The sequence below is a fragment of the Limanda limanda genome, chromosome 17 (assembly GCF_963576545.1).
Source record: "Limanda limanda chromosome 17, fLimLim1.1, whole genome shotgun sequence".
Lineage (NCBI taxonomy): Eukaryota > Metazoa > Chordata > Actinopteri > Pleuronectiformes > Pleuronectidae > Limanda > Limanda limanda.
Window position 1 is genome coordinate 22426065 of NC_083652.1, and position 24866 is coordinate 22450930.

General features: G+C 43.9%; 1 protein-coding gene across 2 annotated transcripts; it reads right to left on the minus strand.

The window, feature by feature from the left end:
* Positions 1–109: 109 nt before the first annotated feature.
* Positions 110–22981, minus strand: kank2 (KN motif and ankyrin repeat domains 2). 2 transcript variants are annotated; one of them, XM_061090412.1, is made up of 13 exons: positions 22946–22981; positions 14488–14581; positions 10073–10155; positions 8441–9802; positions 6727–6936; positions 6517–6622; positions 4949–5575; positions 4766–4853; positions 3515–3734; positions 2845–2987; positions 2437–2637; positions 2259–2357; positions 110–1592 (listed from the first exon to the last, which is right to left on the minus strand). In XM_061090412.1, the coding sequence occupies exons 3-13, from the start codon at positions 10107–10109 to the stop codon at positions 1536–1538; spliced, it is 3150 nt and encodes a 1049-aa protein (XP_060946395.1). In that variant the 5' UTR covers positions 10110–10155; positions 14488–14581; positions 22946–22981; the 3' UTR covers positions 110–1535. The 2 variants fall into 2 exon arrangements, with proteins under 2 accessions (XP_060946395.1, XP_060946394.1); XM_061090411.1 differs by having other exon boundaries at positions 8426–9802.
* Positions 22982–24866: the final 1885 nt, after the last annotated feature.

A 24866-nucleotide genomic window follows, 5' to 3' on the forward strand; every position in this document is an offset into this window, starting at 1 on the left:
AACATTTTCATCATGAGAAACTTGGCTCTGAAACACCTATTAACCATATTTTACACGACTGGTGACGATTTACATGCAATCAAAAGAAATATTGAATGAATGCAAGAGAGACAGTGTGGTCCACATTTATTAATATTTTTTTTCAAAAACACACGAGAAGCAACACAAACTGGATTTTCTGATAAACCTTCATAAAACAGCAACTGAAGAGCTGTGTGGTTATATTAAGTCAGCGTGAGCTTCAAAATTCTACATGTATAAAAAGATAGATACTTAAATAAAAAAATTGAAAGTTTATAAAAGTTGAATTGCTTAAAAGTGGAAATGAAAATTGTGAAAAAACCTTTAAAAAGTAATAGAAATTTTGACATCAATAGCCTGTGCACTTTTGTTCAAAGAATTTGATTTTAGGCAGTTTATATTGACATATATTATTTTGAAATTCATATCTTACATGTCATGTCCGTTACAGACCCCAATCAGTCACTTCCTAGTTCCCTGACGAATCTTACCGTGGTAGAGGTGGCTCCACCAGCGCCTTCAGTCGTTTCTCAACAAAGTTAAATCTTTTAACTAAAGAATATTACAAACAAAAACACAGACACGCTCTAATCTTTCTTTACAACCATCCTATTAACCTTCACTTATAAAAAACAAAACAAAGACCAAAGTACCGTAGCCGCTGACCCGTCTCTTCCTCCACACTGATGCTCGGCCTGTGTTCATTCTATTAACACATTGTACAGTTTGTCACAGAGCTGACAGGAGAAATACATCTTTGGGAGATGTCGTCGACTCATAAAATAAAAATGTTGTCCTCTGGTTAAAAAGGTGTAACTGCCTGGGAATTAAAAATCACGATCCTTGGACGTCATGAATTAAAAAAAAAAAAAATCAATATCAAAAATACTCTTGTGTAAATAAATCCTGTGTATAAATATTGATATATTGTTGAACTGGTGTTTTCTGTGTTGATTTTTTGTGGCACCAATGAGCTAGTTGATGCAAGGACACTTATCTGATGTGAGAGAAGTGGCTTTTGTTATTCCGAATGACTGTGATGGTCACACATAACGATGCTGCTGTGGAACAACCATTGCATGAATTACATTGACAACATATTGCTTTATAGAGAAACTAATATGACATTGGTGTGAAATAAAAACAACTGTATAATGTGATTGTGGTGAAGTGTTTTGATGTGTTGATAGCTGGATTATTCTCACACTACACTGATGTTTATACAGAACTTTTGGTGTTCACTTCTCCAGATTGTACCACACAGGAAGCACTGTGATAAAAAAAACAACTGTGTACAAAGAGTAACAGGTGACAATGGTGCAAGCTGTCATGTAATTATCTGCACATTATCTTGAACTTAAATTATGGAGGGTGGAAACAAACAGTCTAACTCACACACATACACACATACGCACAAAAACACAGTTTCTTAATTACACAATGAAATAGAAAGATCACACTGTGATATGAGCAGTTGCAGTGGATTGGCTATTGAGATAGAGAAGGGGCGTGGTTTATTTCGTCTCACTGGAAGGAGGAGACGAGCCCAAGAGAGGAGACTTAGGTGTGACCTAGTAAAAAAAACAAAACAAAAGTATTATAGATGATGATTTTATGTATTTTCAGAGTGTCAGACTATTCTGTAGCTTCTTAGTCTCGAAATATGAATGTTTTAACTCATTTTATCAATCACTGGTAATGCTCTTTGAAATGGATTTAATATATGTGAAAGGTGCTATGTAAATAAAGTTCTACTGATGTGCCATGTATTCTGCAAAAAAAATATGAAACAGTCTATTGATGGACCTGGTTTAAAGGAGAACAACTTCATATTCTGTACAGTTACATTTCCTCCTGCTGTAAAGCTGTAAGGAAAATTATAGCTGCTGTAGAGCAAGAATTCTGATATGTCCATGCTTCTATGATACAGATATAAACATATCATTTCGGATGTTTAGATGATTTAAAAAAGTTAATTTGTGCAACTGTGATATTTTATTGTAAGTTTAATCTTCTTCAGTTTTTTGATTTTCTACATTTCCCAGAATAACCCCCTCCACTCCCTTTATAAGCTAAAGAAGTAATTTGGCTGCAGTACATTGTTCCTCACTGAGACAAATGTAAGTGGATGGACGAATTTATGGAAAACCTTGTCTTTGACAGATTTAACTAGTTGAAGTGGTTTATCTAAAACAACTCCCTTTAGATGACAAACTTGTGTGTGGGACAACACTCACGGGAGAAGGAGGCTTAGCAAAGTTGAGGTGAGCGTACAGAAGTACAGCGATGTCGTTCTGGCTGGCCTCCAGGGCGATGGACAGCGCCGTGCTGCCGTCCTGTAAACACCACAACAAGGCCATCATGGGTTTGTCCAAAAAAAGAGATAGAGGTAGGAAGGGAGGATACTAGGCTTACATTATCGGTGAGAGTGGCGTCACACCCCGGCACAGACAGTAGCTGACGCACAATGTCCACATGACCATGTTCACAGGCACACATGAGCGCTGTGGAGCCGTCGTCATCGCGGATGTTGACCTGAGCGCCACAGGAGAGCAGCGCCCGCACCATGTCCCCTCGGCCGTGGCTGACCGCTAGCATCAGCGCCGTCTGACCGGCCTACAAAACACACATCATTCAAAAAATGTTAACATCATCTTCAACATGTGGAGCTAAACGTTTGTTTTCATGCTGCAGTGTTCATCTGCACAGCAAACCCTGCTCTGCATCATGAGAAACAACACCTGTAAACACTGGTACAGCTCTGATATGTGTTTGGTAGAGTACGGAGCTGCAATACAAGCTAGTGAGCAGTAGAGGGCGCACCTGGCTGGCCTTGGCGTTGACGTCCCCTGTGCGCAGCAGCTGCAGGACGGTCTGAAGGTCACCGTCGGAGTGGAAGGCGGCGAGCGCTGTCAGCATGATGGCTGTGTAGCCCGCCTTGTTCTGCTTGTCAGCATTACACAGGCCTGTAGTGTGCACACGGCAATCAGTGTGAGAGGAGACACAACAGCAGCACAGACAATAACAGGGATAAAGTACTTACTGGAGAAAGGATTCTAACACTGATGATCAATGCAGCAGAATTTGTTCAATTTAAAATAAAAAAATCCATTAAAATTCACATATTTTGATTTCAATCAAAGCTGGATCAATATTTCATATTATGTTTTGTCAGTATTTATTTAAAAATGAGAATTTAAATATTTTTTAAGTTACAGGGAAAACACAGAAAACATACAAAAACAGGTTATTCACATCCAGGCTTTAGTCAGTCTTGTTTTATCTTATCTCTGGTATTCTCTGATTTCTACTAAATTAATTTTAGTCCTTCGGAGTCTGCAAAAGTGGATAAAAGTAGCCAACCATACACTGATAAGAGCGGGTGATGTAAATAGAAAATCCTCCGTAGACCGGACCATCTACATCTTGGATTGGACTGATCCACCTTCAGAGGCAACGCATTGAATCACAGCTAGATACACACACAGCTCACCAGTGTCCAGCAGCAGCTTCACCACGGGGAAGTTGGAGTGGGAGACGGTGTAGTGAAGCGCCGTGTTCCCATTGCCATCGGCCATGTTGATCACAAACTCCAGCAGCTGAGGGGAGACGGAGGCGAAGGCGTCCATGTAGGCCTTGACCACAGCCGGGTCTGCGGCTTTGTGACAGGACACGCGCAGCCACTCCTGCAGCACGGTGGTGTAGGCCGCTCTCTGAGGTTTAGACACAATGAGGACACACGGCCACTTGAGAGACAGGTGTGGAAATGCAGACTGAGCGTCACAAACAGACCTCAGGAGAAACATACAGGAAATGTGCTATTTACTCCTCTGGTATGTAAAGAAAATGCTGAAATAAATCTTGTTTATTTGCTTTTCTCTACTAATGTGTGCTAAAGACAAATCCATCTGTGAGGTGTTTCTGCTTGTTGCTGGCACTAGGCTGAGCGTCCACACCGAGGCCCAACAGTCCTCTGAAACTCAATCGAGCTTCACCTCATTTCACACACTCAAAGATATCAGTTCCCTTAAAGGGACTCTTACCTTTGTTGCATTTTTACACTTTTTTTGGAGAAGGTTAAATTGGTATTAATAAGGTAATGACACTCTAAAATGCAAGACAGACCCACCAGGAGTAAAAACAAACAATTATTTCACTCTCATAATATTTAGTGAAAACTTCAACCAATAAAATTCTTCGGACCGAAGGATCTTATTGGCCGACAGACCTGTCTGTTTGCTGCATGGACATGCAGGTTTTCCGTCTGCTTCTTGTGGCGCATTCGGCCCGCGTCATCAAGGCATGTGAATGTAAATGTATATAACTTACCGAATCCATTGCTTTGGTAAACAAAAACTCACGTGCGTGCGCGGAGGCAGTAGATTGTAAGTCTGCTTGTAAATAAAGTTTCTTCAAAAAAACACCGCGGATGGGAACGAGGGGGTGGGGCATTGGAGGAAGGCGGGGTGATTTGGATGTGCTGTAATTCTCAAATGCAACAAAGGTGAGAGTCCCTTTAACGTGCCAGATTTTTTTTCATCGAGAAAAGAAAATCATGAAAAGAAAAACTCCTTGATTCGCCCGCTAATCCAGATCGACGCCAAAATTGACTCAACCTTCCATCAAGTTTCATGGCAATCCATTCAGTTATTTTTGTGTAATCTTGCTTACAAACAAACAAACAGGCCGGGGGTGAGAACATGATTGTTGTTATCATGTTTAATAATCTGAATTGAACACATACTGCTCCTGGTTGGCTGAAGGCGTTGGATTCCCCCAGAGCTTTCTGCAGGCCGCTCAGAGCCGACATCAGAGCGTCACTCAGCTCCAGTCTGAGAGAGACAGAGACACAACACACTGTCAGTCACTGTCACTCGCAGCTCGATGCTCACAGACACACTGTCTGTTTAACTGGATGTTTGTTTACCTGACTTGTTTCTCTGAGGCTGTGTCAGTCGTGTTGCTTTCAGCTGCTGGATTCGACTGCGATTGGCCGGAGAGGACCGAAGCTTCTGCCTGGACGGTGTGCTGCTGCTCGGTCACCTCGGTGGTTTTAGTGACACACAACGATGAAGAGCAGGTAACGTGCGTGGAGCTTTGCCCAGGAGTGGGTTCAGAGCTCGATGACGTGGAGCTGATCTCCGGTGGGACCGTGTGCATCTCTGATGACTGGCTGGTGGTCTCTGTGGAGGCAGAGGAGTGTGCTGGACACGGAGGAGTCGGGGTGGGGTCAGAGGCCGGGGGCTGGGAGACACATTTTTGCACAACAGTGTCCGTTGCTGGTGACTGGGACACTGGGTCTGGCAGTGTTGTGTCCACTGGTGCAGACTGGCCGGGGCTCGGCTGTGCTTCTGGAACGACGGCTGGTGGTTGGGCTGCAGTCTGCTGAGGTACACTGTGGCTTTCTAGAGGCTGAGACACCACAGTGTGGGTGGGTTGCTGGTGCAGGACGGAGGATTCGATCAGTTTTTCTCTGGCCTCGTGATATTCACTGGAGTCACTCGCCTCGTCTGAAGTCTCACTGCTGCTGTCGTCTGATGATGTGGATTCGTAACTGCAAGGAGAGCATACGATCAAAAGTCAAACTCGAACTATTTGCAACTCAAACCTGTTTTACTATCGGACATAAGCAGAAAATGCAAGTGCACTTTGTAGTCCTGGTATTAACATGTGTCCTGAGAAATTGGATCATAAGTGAAAAGCTGAGATATGTCTGTTCTAAGTGTATTTGTGCATGTGTGCATGTGTGTGTGTCAGTAGTGAGCCAGGAGGGGCATAGCTTTAAAATGGAATAAGAGTTTCTTTATTTCAATCATTATGTGGTAGTCAATTTTAATACAGTTATGCTTTATTCCTGTCCTGTCTGTTTTGCAGGTTGTTTTTGTTTTCTGTATATTTTTACTCTCATTATGTGTAGTTTAGTAGTGTATATATTTTGATCTTTCTTTTTTATTGTTGCTTCGGCACTGTTATTTAAATTCTGTTTTTCTCTTTTTGCTGTAACAAGTGAATTTCCCCGTTGTGTGGATAAATAAAGAAATCTAATCTAATCTAATCTAATACTAAGGTGGCACAAATAAATCAACGTGTGGGCACTAAGACAAAATACTTTAATTCATTTTGAACCTGTAGCGGGACAAAGGACGTCAGCTGAGTAGACGGTCCTTCATCTGTGTCCCAGGATGCATCTGTGTTCACAAGGCTAAAGGATTTTGGCCACATGCGTCCTAGACCGTGTGAGTGCCTGGATCTCAGGACGCATTTCGGTGCATTCATACCAGTGCATAGGGTTGACCACTTGTGATTGGACCACTGAGGATCGATGTTAATCCCGGGTCTGAACAGGGACTCTGACCCTCGGGGAGAGCAGACCATGGGAGGAAGAATCTAACATCCCAGATCAAGGATGAAACTATTACCAGGGAAGAAAGTGCCTGCCTCAGCACCGAGGGAATGGAAATGACTGACTTGTGGTCTGTAATCACTGACACTTACCCTCCATTGACCCCAATAAACTGCAGGTTTTTCTTAGTGGAGGGAGACCCTGGTTCACCCTCTGCTTTCCGCTTCATGATGGACCTCAGAGACTGAGGAGACGAGGCTGGAGAAGATAACAGTCATCACACATACAGCCGGACACATGTCAGCTAATTAAAACAAGTTTGAATCATTGTGGGTTTTTTTAACAGAGCACAGTCCAGGTACCTGTCTTGGGTCCTTCTTGTGACTGGACCGCCTCTGTGTTTGTGTGCAGGAGAGTCTCTCCTCCTTTAGATTGCATCAAACTAATCTGATTGATAGATGTGCCGACAGCGATGGCCGGACTCGCCACCGGGACGGAGGTGGACAGCTCGCTCTTCAGGACGTCTCGCACCTGCTTGGAGCTGACAGCGATCGGGAGCTCAACCAGAACGTCTGTGAGACAGAGACACAACTTTCAAACCTCAAACTCATCAAATGATCAATCTTATAGAGGTTTACAAATAAATCGTTATCATAAACTCATATGTCCAGAGTTTATTGGTCAGTTTATTGCTAACACTCAGACAATCGAATACAACCCAATAAAATAAATGCAATATGTAAACAATTCTTGATTATAATGTCCAGTCTGAAGGTCCGAGATGCTGATTCACTCTGTGGTATTTTCTCAGACTCAAGTTAATTCAGAGTTGTTTCTAAAAGTGATGTATATTCTTATATATTATTATATTATATCATATATCATACTCTCTGTATATTCTTTGTAAACATAAGTCTATATAGACATATTTATACAAGTGTACATGTTATAATTACTATTATTATATCACTATTACTATTATATATACTGTTGCTGCCATTATTACTATATACTGCTATTATATTGGTATAATTACTATCATATATAAATGTATATTATGTTATATTATATACTATATATACTGTACTATTTTTATATACTGTCTAACAATAACATTACTATCATATCATCAGTACTATTACCATCATCTTGCCACTGCACCTTATCTACCTATTTATCTTGTGTTTCTGTTTTTTATTCTTTCTACCTCAATATTTTTTATTTTATTCTATTGTATTGTATTTTATTGTATTCAAATATACCGGCTGCTATGACGACTTAATTTCCCTTCGGTGATGAATAAAGTAATCTATCTATCTATCCATCTATCTATCTATCTATCCATCTATCTATCTATCTATCTATCTATCTATCTATCTATCTATCTATATATCTATCTATCTATCGCTCTCTATCTATCTATCGCTCTCTATCTATCTATCTATCTATCTATCTATCTATCTATCTATCTATCTATCTATCTATCTATCTATCTATCTATCTATCTATCTATCTATCTATCTATCTATCTATCTATCTATCTATCTATCTATCTATCTATCTATCTATCTATCTATCTATCTATCTATCTATCCATCCATCCATCCATCCATCCATCCATCCATCCATCCATCCATCCATCCATCCATCCATCTATCTATCTATCTATATATCTCTCTATCTAGCTATCTATATATCTATCGCTCTCTATCTATCTATCTATCTATATATCTCTCTATCTATCTATCTATCTATCTATCTATCTATCTATCTATCTATCTATCTATCTATCTATCTATCTATCTATCTATCTATCTATCTATCTATCTATCTATCTATCTATCTATCTATCTATCTATCTATCTATCTATCTATCTATCGCTCTCTATCTATCTATCTATATTCCAAATACATACAGAGGTGACAGAAAACATCATCGGCTCAAAAGCTCACAGAGACAATCAGAGAACTTGCTTCATCAAAGCCTGCAGCATTGGACTGTATTTCACTGTTTGGCAATAAGTAATAAACTGGTATCGCTTATTCTTGGTCATACACTACCAGCTGGATCCTGACCTTCAGCTTGTCCTGTGTGGTAGCCCTCTGAAGCTCCACCCGCTGGCAGGGGGGAGGGGGAGCTGCAGGTCTCTGCACGGAGCAGCGTGCCCACCTCCACCACGGTGGGCTGCTCCACTGTGTACACCTGGATCCCCACAGTCCTCTGCTGCGTCTGCTGGGGCTGCCGTGTGAAGCTGACCACGGTGTGCAGGCTGCAGCTCGGAGGCTCCTGCCAGCCGGAGCTGGTCGCCAGGACCGGGTGCTCGGCCTGAGGAGCTCTCTGCACGGATGCGACCTGCTGCTGTGCGGCTTGCAGCTCCTGCATTGTCCTCTGTAGTTTGCCCTCAAGCTGACCCACTTGATTCCTAAGAGCCTCTTTCTCAGGCACCAGCCCCAGGTCCTCCTCCCGAACCCCGACTCCCACCTGACGAGTGCCCCTCGAGGCCTCTGGTCCCACCCCGACAGTGCGCACTTCCCGTTTTGCATCCGGCCGGGCTCCACCCACGATTACTGTGTCCTCAATCTCACACCCAGAGTCTGGTTTAGGGCCCTCAGGCGTGGTGGGAGACAGTGGTCCTGCTGGTTTGTTGCTGCTTTTAGCTCCGGTGCTCTGTTCTTCTTCTGGGATGTCGATGTAGAGCTCCCCTCTGGAACGGCCTCGGTTGAAACTCAGAGTGTGACCCAGGAATTTTTGGCTCTTCAGCTGGACGCTGAGCTGCCGCTTCTCCTCCTGCAGCACAGAGATCTTCACCTGGAGCACAGGGATGGTCTTCACCTGATCCTCCAGCTCCCTTATCTTCCTGAGGGCTGTTGCCATCTGCTCCCTGACGTGCTGCAGGTGGGCCGGGGTTGGGGTCACCGGGGTGGACAACCCAGAGCTCATTGGGGTGAAGGATCCACCTCCACCATGGGCCCGATTGAAGCTGTGTGCACTGCTGATGGAGGTGTTGGAGCCTGCCACACTGCTGTGCATGCTGCCCAGGTTGGAGAATCTACGCCCCTCTTTCTCCTCCTCCAGTTTCCTGCGTGCATCCAGAAGGGTTTTCTCCACCCGGGCCGTGCTGAAGCTGGGTCTCTGCGTCGAGTGGAAGCCTGGAGCGCAGTAGGAGAAGGAGGAGTGGCGGCTGTCCGTGCTGGTGTTGGAGCACAGGGATTCCGTGGATGTCCACCAGGAGCCGGCATAGCCATAACCACGGGGCAGGGAGCCATAGCGCGGCCGGCGCTGGACGGGCACCCTCTTAATAGTGTTTCCCTTCTCTATGTCGTTCACATATTTGAGGAAGTCCAGGTCCAGACGGTAGCCATAGGGGGTCTCCACTGAGTAGGGCGCCTCCTGTTCCTTGCCGTGCAGGGAAGGGGGAGCAGGTGGGTTGAGTTTCCCTGAGGGGGAAGGAAATCAACTTTAAACAAACGGAAATCTGCGTCTAATCTTGGGCTCAGACTTTAGAAAATAGCATTAACTCTGGGCTACTGTGTGTTTATGTATGAACTCTGTAGCAATCTCCAAATTAGGCCCAAAATGGAATCATGCAGTTTCCCATAACCCTACTTGGAAAGTGTTGGGATATATCTTAAGTACTACATTACTTACAAGTGGACTTGACAGTTTATAAAACATGAATATGAAATCAAAATGAATGGTGGTTGCACCTGGGAAGCCGGGGTCCATATGCAGCACCTGAGCCATGATGAGCCTGTGGCTGGGTTTCAAACAGTCATCCACCGAATCTCACCTGTGGAAACACATTCAGTTTGAGATTAGGAACGAGCATTTTAAACCATCCTTTGATCCATTATCTATACATCTGTGCTTTGAGGGTCACATGGGAGCTGGAGCCAATGGCAGCTAAGATTGGGCGAGAGGCCGGGTACCATAGATATCATATATAAAGGCTAGATGTCTTGTTCGACGGAGCCGGACGTCACCACATGGCGGCCATCTTGCTACGGGGCAGCTCGCTCACCCATAACATTGTGTTGGTAGTGGTAAATAACCATAACTTGCTAAATTTTCAACCGATTTTTAAACAATCTGGTTTGTTATAAACGTCAGAGATGTAGTTATGACACTGCATAAATTATTCATTTTTTTTTAGAAAGTATGTAGTGTCATATCTACATCTCTGACGTTTATAACAAACCAAACCGTTTAAAAATCGGTTGAAAATTGAGCAAGTTATGGTTATTTACCACTACCAACACAATGTTATGGGTGAATGAGATGCCCCCTAGCAAGATGGCCGCCATGTGCGGACGTCCGGCTCCGTTTGCCGGCAACGCAGACAAGACATCTAGTCTTTATTTATGATATCTATGCCGGGTTCACCCTGGACAGGTCGCCAGCACATCACAGGACCAACACACAGTTACAGTGAACCGGAGCACCTGAAGAAAACTCGGGATTCAAACCGGGAACCTTCTAGCTGTGATGATACAGTTGTACAAACAAACTACTAAAAATAAGAAATAAACAGAACAAGAAGTTCCTTCTCCTGCAGAAATAACAAGACAGGAGTTAATGATGCATGATTGCTGATGCCCACTAGAATCCTGATAAGATCAGTGTTTAAAGTGTTTACACTGTACAGATGTGAGCGCTTCACTACATGTGGCTCCTATTTGAGCAATAACTTATTGCTTTTTTGGGAGGGGGGGGGTTCTTTTTGAATTATGCTCAGAAAATGTGTTTTTCTGCCTCGTCCCCCGCCTCTAATTTTATCTGTTCATTCTTCGCAGTCGATTGTGTGTTTGTTTCTGTTCTGAGCGTCGAGAGAAGAACTTTCCTGGCAGCGGCTGATTCCAGCACCGAGGGTTTTCAGACTGCCAGTTACAACCTTATTAGGAATCATCTGAGCACACACGCTAAGTTCGCCTCTCGAATCAGGTTTTACAGACACACTCTCTGCTTTCTCTCCCTCGCTTCCTCCACATCTCTCCCCCTCCTCCTCCTCTTTATGCTTTTTCTGGCGATTTCCCCCCCCCCCCCTCTCAACATCAGCTGACGATCAGGAGGTTTCAGCCGGTCACTGTCTCTCTCCATTTCCTTCCACATAACTATAACAAAGAAAGCATAGTGAACTGCTGAGAGTAAACTAGAATGCATTTTTTTTTTCATCCCAGAAACAAAGGATTCTGGTTTGGTTTCCGCCCACAGAGAGGAACCCGGTCGTGGTCGTGCCCATATCGGCGGCTGTGCCTCGGAGTTTGTGTCTGCTTGGAAAAGATTAACTTTCTAGGTCATCACTTTGTGGGAACTGGTGGATGTAATGTTTAAGCCATCCACAGTCGGCCAGTTGAACATGGCCACAGACTTTAAAGGCCTAGGATCAAAAGTCTGGACAGCAAACCTCCACTTTGCTTTTTTATTTAGGACACACTCAGTTCACTTTGGTTTAACGCTGCTTCTTGTGACCCTCATCACTGCTGGCTCAGTGGGAAAAGTGGGACACTTGGAAACACTGACTGAACTGACTTGGTATTTATGAAGTCCTGTTGTCCGTCTCGTGTGATTTTCCTCTTATCTGTGTCCCTTCAGCGCCCTCTCGTTCCAAGATAGCCACACACACGTACACACAGTCAGGGAAGGAAAGATTCTGTGTGCTCATACTCACCCTGCCTTACTAAGTCAATCAATCAATGGAATTAAAAGCATTTATGATATTCATTATTGATGCTGGACAATATGGCCAAAGATTGTATCAAGATCAAATTGATAAGACGATAAATGTCACAAAATGTTTTCTTTCAAGTTTGATAAGTAAAACTTTCTTGTAGTTGAACTTGTCAGTGGGTGATTTGGATCAGTTTTTCTTTTTAAAGTATTCTACTTTCATTGCTGAATGATACAAACAAATGGGCTCACATGAGAGAAGTCAAATATATGCATGTATAATATGAGATAAGAAAAAAATTCATCTCAACAAGACAGTGATTTTTCATAAGAGGTCACCAGTTCAAAATAGCTGGAACAAATGCTTTGGTTTATGTGCTGAAGTTTATCAACTAACATGTTTAAATGATTAATATTGATCTCAAAAGAAGAAGCTAGGGCTGCAGGTGATACGGCCAATATTTGAATCATTCAGTATCGATAAACAATGCGATAAATGTCCCATTATTAAAATCCGTTAAAGTTTTGAAAGTCTGAGTGCCGAGTGGAGGTTGTGCTTTTAAACAGCTCTTTTTTATTATTTGTTTTACAAATCTGAGGTTGATCAATTATCATACCTCCTCACTGCGCTTTCTCATGCATTATATTGATATCTATATGTTGGGCTTTTGTTATATTCCTATTGGTGAAAATCACATTGCAATAATTGTGTATATTGTTTTATTGCCCAGTCCTAATTCCAATCGTAAATTTTACTTGATAGATCTCCAATAGTTGTATATTTTATCTTCCACATATGGAAATAATCAGACGTCCCATTTGTACATTGTAACACTGCTTTACAGGAAATCTAAACACAAGAGGAAAGATGAAGCAAAATGGAGGATCCAAAAAACACAAGATCTTAAAAGCGCTCGTTCCTCTCGGTGTTTATAGTGATCTGGAATAATTTCACGACACATTAAAAAAAGAAGAAATAACAGCAACTCCAGGAGGTTTTGGCCGCTACACACTGTGAGAGTGTGTTTATTTTCAGTGTGGAATGAGAAGAGTGAGACGGATGATGTGTCGTGTGGGTATGACTTCATGTGTGAGAAAGTGAGAGTGGTTGGGAGTGAGACAGCATGAGTGGTGTGTGTGTGTGTGTGTGTGTGTGTGTGTGTGTGTGTGTGTGTGTGTGTGTGTGTGTGTGTGTGTGTGTGTGTGTGTGTGTGTGTGTGTGTGTGTGTGTGTACAGGAGGGTGGAGGACAGTGCTGACAGGGGACAGTTGATGAGATATAATTAGAGTCTGTAGTTTAGTGAGCGACCAGCGGACATGACAGATCACACGGTCCGGTCCGATTCCCCCTTTGACTTCCAAAAAGCAGTTTTTCTGCTCCTTCAAATTATAACTTCACTCTCACACTCCGGTGCTTCTCTCTACTTCTTTCGTCATCGCCTCTCTTGGTCGCCCTTCCTCCCCCGAAAAACAAAAAACCCGTCCACACCGCCCGGGGCCTCCACATCTGCTTCTCCCACAGTGGGTGTTACCGATGTGATAGCATGTGTGTATGCATTTCCCCCTCAGTGTGAGTGTGTGGTGAGGGGTGGAGGAGTGGTTGACCTTCCTCCCTCTCTCTCTCTCCCTCTCCCCCTCTCTCCCTCTCTCTCTCTCTCTCCAACAGGGTTCCTTTGAGATGACATCTGAACAGAAACCAGTGTGCGCCGTTCTTCTTCAGACGACTCCCCCCCCCCGCGCCAGCCTGGTCCAGGACAAACGCCTTGCACCCATTTCGTCGACCCCCACCCCCACCCCCCCATGCCTCCTGCCCCAGCTGCATACCACACTAAAGGAAGTTAACATCGCCTGGTGTACTCCCTCCCATTCCCCTGCTATTAAGATTAAGGCAACCCTCAGGGGGTAAGATGCAGGTCATCCAGCACAAATGACACGTCTGCAGTGTGTCCTGTAAGATGTCACGAGAAGAACTGCGTGTTACCGCTCCTCCGACCTCTATCAGCAGCTGATAAAGAGATGTGTACATACAAGGAAGCTTCAGGTTCATTTATCTACAACCACACGTTCCCATGCTAGTATCTTGGGGATTCAAAACTGAATTTGATATACAGTCTGTATATACACTGTAGATTCCTGTGTCTTCGGTGCACCAGAGGATTGAGACCACCCAGAAGAGGGATTTAAAAACGCCAGGCTTCATTTCGAGGTCACTTCACCCAGGTTCATCAAATCCATTGCATCTATTCATTGAGTCACCTAATTATTATTGCCATTACAGAGGATTAGGACCTCAGCATTGCAAAGTCAAAAAATACCAATTCTTCCCGTCACCCAGAGTTGTTCCTTGTGGATTTTTCCACTGCTGACTCGCTCAGCCTTTGGTGATTGCTATTCTGCTCGAGCCTGAGAATGGTTTGTGAATTAGGAAAAGAGGGATTTATTTTTCCGCATCATACCAGCTGCTTGCCCTGCGAGGACGGGACGGGATCTCTCCTCCCCCAACGCTCGCCTCTCTCTCCCTTCCTTCTCTTGCTCTGCTACAGTCGGCACCTGTGGAGGGAGACGAGAACAAAACTCAATGTAACTGTCAGCTAAACCAGCCAGTTTATGCAGACTGTTTTATTCTTTTATTTAAGGGTTGGGCTTATTTTCTTCTTACACTCAAAGTTGGACTTTCTTGCGCAGACAAATGCAAATCACATGACAGCAGAGAAGGATATCCAGACATAGTAGTCATCAGGGGAGGACAGTAATAACCAACGAAGGCGTGTAGCTCTGTTGTCAGAAACTATGACAGGTTACGAAAGAGTGGCCCCCGCAAAAGACTATAAACACAAAGTTGCAAAGCCAGAAAAAACATCCCAAAACATTCCTGTGGCTTTGACTGACAAACCGGACGTGAACAGTGCCCCCCCCATGGGATGCTAGTGACCCTCCGCCCTCCTCGTACAGCAAACCTGGGTGAAGACCCTGTGCAAAGCAGCTCTCCTTCTCTCCTAGCTCTCTGCAAACTTTCCCCCAACTCATTCCTATCTAGGGTTGCAAAGGGGCGGAAAGTTTCCGGTAAATTTCCGGAAACTTTCCATGGGAAGTTTAGGTCGGGAATTTTGGGAATTTTGAAAAAAAATTAAATACGCAAATTAAACACTGAGCAATAAAAACATCATTAAAAACTCTATTTTAAAGATGTATGGAATGCAGCACACACTGCACGTTGAATTTCAACCCTTCACTGCGCATTCCTCCATCACATGCAATGTAACTATTTATATCTCTGGCATTATATTAGTGTTTTTTTACAAACTTTTTTCTCATCTTATTCTACAGAACAATGCCACGTGCACTCTCTCATGTGTGGAGACATTTCACCCCATCCAATGTAGAAGGAAAGGCTGTGTACATTTGCAAATACTGTGCAAAGACCTATGTTAAGAATGACACAACGATGCAGAAGCATATAGTCAAGTGCCCAAAGTTTCCTCAGGGCTCAAATCAGCCTATGACACAACAAAATGTTTATATTTATGTCTGTATATGACAAGGTAAATACAGTTAGTATAAATTACCCACAACATTTCCAGTTTATTCACGTTAATTCCCGTATATTCCCGTTAATTCCCATGGAAAGTTTCCAACTTTGAATATTCCCGGAATTTTGCAACTCATTCCTATCTCCAATTCAAGGTTCTCTAATCAATTCAAGGTCGGGAGCCTCCCTGTCATTTGATTGGGCAATGTTTTGTGTTTTCTTGCCTCCCAAATACATTGGTACATACATACACACATGTTGATACACACACCCTCCAGTTTGGTAAGAAAAGCCAAATCATCTGCACACATTATCTTGAAGAGACTTGAGGCTGGACTGATTTCCAGAGCCTTGTACCAGGATCAGCTGCGTGACCGTGTCTGCTGATTCTCACGCCTCGGCCGCGGACATTTTGTTGGAGGGTCTCTCGCCGCCTTGAAAAACACTGTAACCTTTGCATAACTTCATAACAAGACGTGCTGTTGTTCGGGCCATTGTTTCATATTGTTGTCATGCCGATACCAGAGAGAGTGGAGGGGCAGAGGGGGGGGGGGGGGGGGGGGGTTAGAAACAGACCTTTTGGACTGGAACGACAGCCAAATCACAAAGAGCCATTCATTCTGCCTCCAGTTCCACAGCTGGTTCTAATATAAAGCAAGGAGGGGCATCTTGGCGAGAAAGAGCGAGAGAGAGTGTGCGAGTGCGACAGAGAGAAACTGTGTGTGTTTGTGTGTGTGTGTGTGTGTGCTTGAGTGTGAGTGTGCGCCGAGGAAATTTGCCTCAAAACAAACAAACAGTTGATGAAGTGCCTCAAGGACCCACACACTGACAGGATCTGGAGATACAGGGAGCAGAACCTGATATCTGGATTCACCAGAGCCCCGAAGCTCCAGAAAGACTCAATATCCTTTCTTGCAATAATGTGAGATACTGAACAAAACACAATCCATACGTCCCGATTGTAACTGAGATAATCAACGCAAAAAATGACTCTCAAACGATGGGATTGCAGACAGTGAACGAAGGAGGGCGAAATACTTGTGTGAGACGAAAGCCAAACATTGCAGCAGACAACTTGAACTCCCGTCGACTCCCACACGGCGCAGATGAAAACACACAGATCCCCCAACGCGGCCCGAGGCCTGGACACTCCCACGGACCAACAAACATCGCTGCAGCCTTTAAGTTGATTTATGGAGGTGAGGGCACGGTTGATGGGAAAGCCAAGTGATTTAACCGTTTTTAAATTGTCTGTCTTTCGCGATGATATATTTGCCGGAGTGATGATAGACTTTTTTGATTTGGAAACATTTCAGCGAAATTTAGCTTTTCCTTTTTCCAGCTTTACAACTACAGGTTTCACGAATTGACACCGGCTTCAGCGGAACACTTCAAACCGAGCTAATTGATGTTACAAAACAGAGATGAAGAAAGGGTAACAGGAAAGGGAGCTCCATCTTTCTATTCCCCGAAGGATCCCCAAACAACCCAGTCACTTCCTCCCAGCCCAGGAGAGAGAGTAACAAGGAGAAGGAGAGAGCAAGAGGAGGGGTGGGGGGAAGGAGCAGGGGTAAGAGAGGGAGAAAGCAGCGGAGAGCAGTACAGTATTGGAGGGAGGGTGGGAGGAAAAAAGTGAGTGGGAATGTGAGGAAAGAAAGGCACAACTCCAAGCGGAGGGTGTGGGGGGGGGGGACAAGAAAAAAGAAATGCTGCTGAGAGTTTTAGATGGAAACTTCTGGAATGAGAAGACCATGACTGTTCTCTGATCTGAACTCCACCAGCGTGAATCACTGCAAATCCAGCTGCTGACATCAGGACAGAGTCACCCCCCCCCCCCTCCCTTACTGCAGCAGGATCATCAGACACACGGGGGGGGGGGGGGCTGCAGGAACCGCTCACAACGAGTAAATAAAGTTTCAAAGGACCTTTCCTCAAAAATCTGAAATGGCTCCGCCCAGAAGATTACCATCATTTGTGCATTCCACTCCCAAAAATAGGCCGACAATGGAGAATCCTTCTGAGAGGCTGCACTTTGTTTAAAAAAAAAAAAAAAAAGATTGTTGTTCAGAGGCCACAAAATCCTTAAAAATAGACACGCAAAAGAGTTTTAAATGTGACACTGAGATCCCAGCAGGAGACGCCATGTTGCTTCATGTACGAGGACTTCTCCGTCCTCCTCCTCACTCTGCAGGACAGATGGCTTCATTCAGCCAACTGGTCCTGAATGAATAATAAATCAGGAAAAATAAACGACATCTAATTTCTCTCCTGAAGAGCAGCAGAATGCTAAATGTAGAGGGGGGGGGGGACGTCACTGCCTGATAGACGGGGGTCTTGGTCATGTGTACGGAGGCCAGATGATCTCATATCAACACGGTGAACCCAGCCAGCTCTTGTGTGGCGGATGGGACGTGTGGTTTTCTTGGGGCTCGGAGCTCCGGACCCGATGGGACGCCTCCTCCAGGGTTTGCTGCACATTGAGGAAAAAGCTGTTTTTTACATTAAGGAGTGGTGGTGGAGTGGTGGTGGTGGAGTGGAGGAGCAGACGGCGCTGGGCTGCAGGAGTCTGCTGCTGGCTAGAGTCCGGCCAAAGGGAGGGGACGGCCAGCTCACATTACTGCTGGAACAGGAGCAGAGTAAACACCCGCTCAGGCTGCTATTGGTCATCGTGCTGACCTCCAACAGGAAACTGAGCAAGGGTGGGACCGAGCGGCAAGGAGCGGCACCGGAGAAAAGAGACACGCAAGAAAGAGAAAAAAAAAAAGAAAAGAGGCATTTGGGGGGGAAAATTCCTGTTCCAGTTGTGGAGGTGGGGATTAAGAGTGATGCCGAGCAGAGAGGCTGAACTCTGCAAGGCTTTGAGGAACCTCTGGGGGTCTGGAGGGGAGGGAGACAGAGTCCAGACAGCAGTCAGTCGGGTGGAGAGCTGGTCAGTGGAGAGCTGCGGAGGTCAGGGGGTCAGGCCGGGCGTGTGCTGTGGTACCGAGCGGACGCCAGCGCAGGCCAGAGGAAGTCATCTCACTGAGGCGGCGATCTGGTTAAGTGGTTCCCCTCTCTGGGATCTTATCAATGACTTCCTGACTCAAGGAGAGTCGTTGATGAGCACGTAAAGACAACACATCACCAACTGCTCCAACGTGTTTGTGTTCTTTACCGGGCAGAACAGTCCATCTCGTTTATCTGAGTGATTAGTTTTTTGTAAATGAGATAAAGTCCGATCATTCAAGCAGATAAAGAATTACTGTCTCTCTCTAGTATCTCTAGAGATTAGACCATATGTTCACTGAAACCACTTCTCTGGTTCCTCCAATCAATACAGTCAAAGGAGAAGTTAAGTATTAACCCCCTTCATTAATCCTCACTGTTCTGACCAAATTGGACTAATGTTATTACAATAACACTGAGCTGCAGGTTTATCCCTCTCCTATAAACTAATCCACCGCTTAAACAAATGTTTTGTTGCTTAATTATCTTCAATTTGCGTGAAGAAGGTGTTTCTATGGACTGATAAGGGAAGAAAACAACAGAATATTCGGGTTTTTGCTCCTTTCTGATTCAAAAGTGGTTCATAGGAGGAAACAAAACTTGACAGCATGTAAGTATCAATAACCTTCACCACCGCAGCCAGAGAGGTTATAGTGTCATCTGCTTCTGTTTGTTTGTGGGCAAGATAACGAAATAACTACTGGGTGGATTACCAGGAAACTTGGTGGAAGGATACGGTATGGATCAGGGAAGAAACTATTAGGGATGGGGGAAAAAAAATCGTTTTTTTTTTTTTTCTTTTAAAAACATATTTATTGGTTTATACCGGGGGGGATATATGGGGGGAGCAACATCACCCCAGAGCATGTTGACCAGCTCTTGTTTTTGCACAAGAATCTAAACATACCCAAACACTAGCTTTGCATCGCCTACATGCAAACAACAATAGCCTACTTTTTGTTTATTCCAAAGTTTATATTTTAAGTAAACTTTTATTCATTCTATTTAATTTACCTTTTATTTATTGTTTAAAAGTAGCCTAAGTGGCGTACATTTCTTAATCTGTCAGTTTGTGTGCAGTTGACAGGGGCTATACAATAATAGGGCACATTTTTATTTATTTTCTCTATTGGCTGCCCGGCAGTTATTAAGTTAATGTTAATATTTGAAATAAAACTGGTAAAGCTCTAAGTGAATTTGACTGTGTTGTATTTGAAGGTATGATTCAACATTTTTCCATGGTCCAGTATTTAAAAAAAAAAATAACCAAAAGAAATCCCAGGAAATCGTAATATCGAATCGCAATACTTACAGAAATCGCAATACATATCGTATCGCCGGCTAAGTATCGTGATAGTATCGTATCGGGAGGTCCCTGCCGATTCCCGTCCCTAGAAACTATTCAATTTTGGTGCGGATCCAGATCAACGGACAGATCTATGAAGTTGTTCTCACCTTCTTTAACATATTTGTTGATTTCTCAGAGAATAGTTTATGGATCTTGATGGAATACAATCAGGCATGTTTGGGGGACAGATATTTATGAATGTCCAATTTGTGTCCAATCTGGTTCAAATGAAAATCCAGATCAAGTGAATTCTAATGCTGTTTCGTGAGGAGACTGTTGGGCCTCGGCGGAGTTCTGCTCTCTACTGAGAGACATTCTGGTTATTTCAAGCGACGACCAGAATTAACAGAACAGATAATTCATCGTGCAGTAAAACTGTCCCAAATAGCGAATCCGTCGTTGCCCCGAGACAGCGACAGACAGGTTGAGGGTGTAATTTCATTAGCTTCACTAAAACCATTTAAATGCCCGGCGTGTGGCCCAGTGTGCAAATGGGGTTTATAACCCTGCATTCCATTGTGGCACCCCTGTGTCCAAATGCTGTGATGAGACAATCACATTCCAGCTCAGGAGAAGAAGAACAAAATATTGGAGGAAACTCCAGCTGCCGACGAACCTGATCAGAAATTCCAAAACTTGCAGCCCTGGGGGGGGGGAAACTCCCAGGGGTCTCCGGTGGGATTCCAGGGGTCCCACAGAGGAAGAGTCGGCTTTCACTGTTATTACACCGACACTGACTGGATCTCCGAACACTGAGGAGTTATACACTTGCCAGTTTATTCGCTCCACCCAGCTAAAGCTTTTACAATTCATCCTGCCTCCATGATTGGTATAATGTTCAGTTTTTGTTTTTTAACCATATAGTCCAGGCAAAGTAGCCCATTTTGGAGCCAAAAATAGAAGTAATTGTAAAAGAATTTTTTTCAGCATAGATAATTTCTATGAGGTGTCCAGAACAACTTACTAAAAGTCCTAAGAAATCCTAGTTGAGGAAATATGTTTAATTCTCATCAATGTGCCAATAAGGCAACAATACACCCCAAAAAGACTATTTTTTTCCTTTACTCCAATCAAAATAAAACTTTACACAATGAAAGTACCCATGAAACGTAACATTTTTTGTATTACAAGTTTCTTTGAAAATGAATTTATGTACGTATTTGTAATACATATGAATGGTGTTTGCCTATGCAAATTAGGACATATTCAATAAGTGTGGAGCTCATGTGCTTGTCAAATTCATTTCAAAAGAAACTTGTAATACAAAAATTGTTACGTTTCATGGTTACTTTCATTGTGAAAAAAAGAGTCTTTTTGGGGTGTATTGTTGCCTTATTGGAACACATTGATGAGAATTAAACATATTTCCTCAACTAGGATTTCTTAGGACTTTTAGTATGTTGTTCTGGACACCTCATAGAAATGATCTATGCTGAAAAAAATTATTTTACAATTAGTCGGTCGTAAAACACTACTTTGCCTGGACTAATACGGTTGTCTAGTTGTTGTGGTGCTGCTGGACTACATTGCAACAAGAGGAAAACCCCAGGAGACAAATGAGTGGAGTCCACAGACTACAGCCTGTAACGGACCCAACGACAGGACAGAGCCCATTCTAAACGCCACGCAGCTGCCACAATCGCTGGCTGTACTCGCTGGAAGGTGATTTAACACAAGCAGTTACACAACAGCAGGACAGGGGTGTATTGTGTGATGCAGTGCAACGGGCCGATGACTACACCCCCACATCCTGCCAAGTTCTGCACAATTCATCAAAACAACATCTGATGAGCGGACTGATGATTCCGGGACAATGTGCCACACATGTTCTACGTCAGGTCACGTCGTTAAACACACAACACTTGTGTTATTCTGGGAGGAAAACGTGGATTTGTGACTTTTCAAACTCTGAATTACTTCATTAAGAGGGAATCAGAGAAGGACGACCTCTAAGAAGCAGCAAGTATGGTCTGTGAGAGTGTGATTCATTAGAGGCTTGGTCTTGTTTACCTTCCTCCTGCCCTCCTGATACACAACTCCAACCGGACCTCATCCGTCTTGTGAGGACACAAACTCCCCTGAGCCACCGCTGACCAGCTTCGGGCGGAGGGGGGGGGGCAAGGAGGAGCAGCATGGAGGAGCTGATGAACATCTGGAACTAATGAAGAACTTGCAGAATGCACAGACAGACCCACCCTCTCCCACGAGTCCTCCTGCAGGCTCCAAGTGAGCTTTTCACTTTGGCTTTTTTTCCACTTTCTGTCATTAAATTAAGAAACGGTCGGGTTGCAGAAACAAAATCGAGCCTGAGGAATTATGGAAAAGTTTCATAATGAAAGACACAAACACCCAAATGTGTTTTGCTTGGTTTTGGAATGACTTGTGGGATGAGATTTGGCAAATGCAACAATATACAGTACAGGATTCTCTGCTGCAACTGCAAGAGAGTTGAATCAAGTCAAAGTTTATATCACATGGAGGAAAAAAGCAAAATAAATAATGTTAATAACAGTGTGCTATGAATTTAACAGGGACACTGTGCAGCTTGTCTGCAGAGAATTCCTCTATGAATAATATATATCATAATAAACTCCCACTGCAGAAGCGTTAGAATTTGTGTTCATATCATGATTGTTGTGATAATAGAGATTTCCCCGTTGACGACGCTTCTCTGAGCCTGAAGCCTGAAGCCTCCAGTGATGCTCCGGACAAAAAGACCCGAGACTCCGCGGATTTATTCCTCCGAACGGGAAGAAAAACGAGGGAGAGAATAAAGAAAACTAGCGAATGCGGATCAGTGATGCGAGTGCGAGGAGAAAGAGCCGGTTTGTGCGGATAAAGGTTCCGTTAGTCCGGGCAGGGAGGACCGGAGGACTGGGAGGACTGGGAGGACCATGGGCAGGACCGCTTCACAAAAGAAGTCCCAGTCCACACGGATCCTCGTCTGCATTGAACCGCACTCTGACACAGAGACTCACAGGCAGCGTTCGGTTCTAACAGGAGCCGGAAGTTCCCTCCTTTAAATAATGAAAATGTGTTTCCATATTCTCACCTGAAGCTGCTGGTTCCGCTCCTCGGCCCCGGAGCAGCGCTCACTGACGGACAGGAGACAAGACCAGGACCAGGCGCTGCGAGGAGCCACGCCCCGCTCAGAGCCACGCCCCGCCCCGGCTCTTAAAGGGCCAGCACCGACCTGTCTCACACACACACACACACATATTACACAGACAAACTACACGCACACTACACAGACACAGACACAGACACAGACACAGACAGACACAGACACACACACACACACACACACACACACACACACAAAACACAAAAAACGACACACACACACATATTACACAGACAAACTACACTCACACTACACAGACACACACACAAACACACACATATTACACAGACAAACTACACTCACATTACACAAACACACACACAGACACACAAACACACACACAAACTACACACAGCACAAAAAACGACACACACACACACACACTACACAGACAAACTACACACACACACACACGACACAAAAAACGACACACACTACACAGCAGAGGTGGGACCAAGTCATTTTTTTGCAAGTCCCAAGTAAGTCTCAAGTCTTTGCCCTCAAGTCCCAAGTCAAGACTGACAAGTCTCAAGTCCAAGTCCTGCAGTTTGAGTTTCGAGTCCTTTCGAGTCCTTTTGATCACAGAGTAATAATATATTTACACAGATCATTTATGCTTTTAAAATCTGTACTTACTTATTAAAACAAGTGCAATTGAAATTGCAGAAAAAAATTGTGCTGACATTGCACTTCCTTATTGCACTATTAACCAGTCATTTTTAACATTTAACTCATTTTTTGCAAGAATATTCTATGCAGAATGAACACATTTGAAAAAACAAGTGCAACTGTAATTATTTGTACAAAAGTGCTGACATTGTATTTTGCATTTTAACTAGTTGCCGTCACGACAGCTCATTCTGTCAAGAAACTGAAATTATATGCTTGTCACAAACTAAAAACGGCCACACTCCACACGCACACACGCACAGATTACACAGACCAACTACACACACAGTCACACACACACAAACTACACAAACAAACTTCACAGACACACTACACAGACACAAACTACAAACACCCACACTACACATGCACACACACACAATACAAACAAACAGACACATACACTAATTGGCACAATACATTCCCTAGCCCCTAACCTTTACCTTAACCACCCAAACGTAATGCCCTTAAACTTAAACTTAATGCCCTTACCCAAATACAAATAAAGTTATTATTACCCTAACCTAAACCTAACCCTGAAACCAAGTCTTAACCCTCAAACACCCACACTACACATGCACACACACAATACAAACAAACACACACATACACTAATTGGCACAATACATTCCCTAGCCCCTTACCTTTACCTTAACCATCCAAACGTAATGCCCTTACCCAAATACAAATAAAGTTATTATTACCCCTAAACCAAGTCTTAACCCTCAAACAGCACATTGAAAAAGTAAGGACCGGCCAAAATGACCTCTCTATCCAAAAATGTCCTCACTCTGCAGGGTCTTTACTTAAAATGGCCCTGACAAAAGAATAAGTACAGGAACACAAACACACACAGTCCCCCCCCCCCTCTGTCAAATACAGGCTCTGAGGGCAAAGGTCACTAAAGTTCAACCCCACACGGAGCCATGCTGCGATCCGCCTCCACAGGAAGCAAACGCTTGATTCCTCTCCTCGCTCGCACAGATTAGAAGTGTGTACCGGAGGTGAAGGTGAAGGCTCGCCTCTGTTACACTGTGTGTGTGTGTGTGTGTGTGTGTGTGCGTGTGTTTGTGGGACCTGCCTCTGTGTGTGTTGACCACCCTTATAGTACATAAATATGTTATAGCAGACTTATAACGCTAATTAATATGATTGTCTTAATCATTATAATTAACTCATA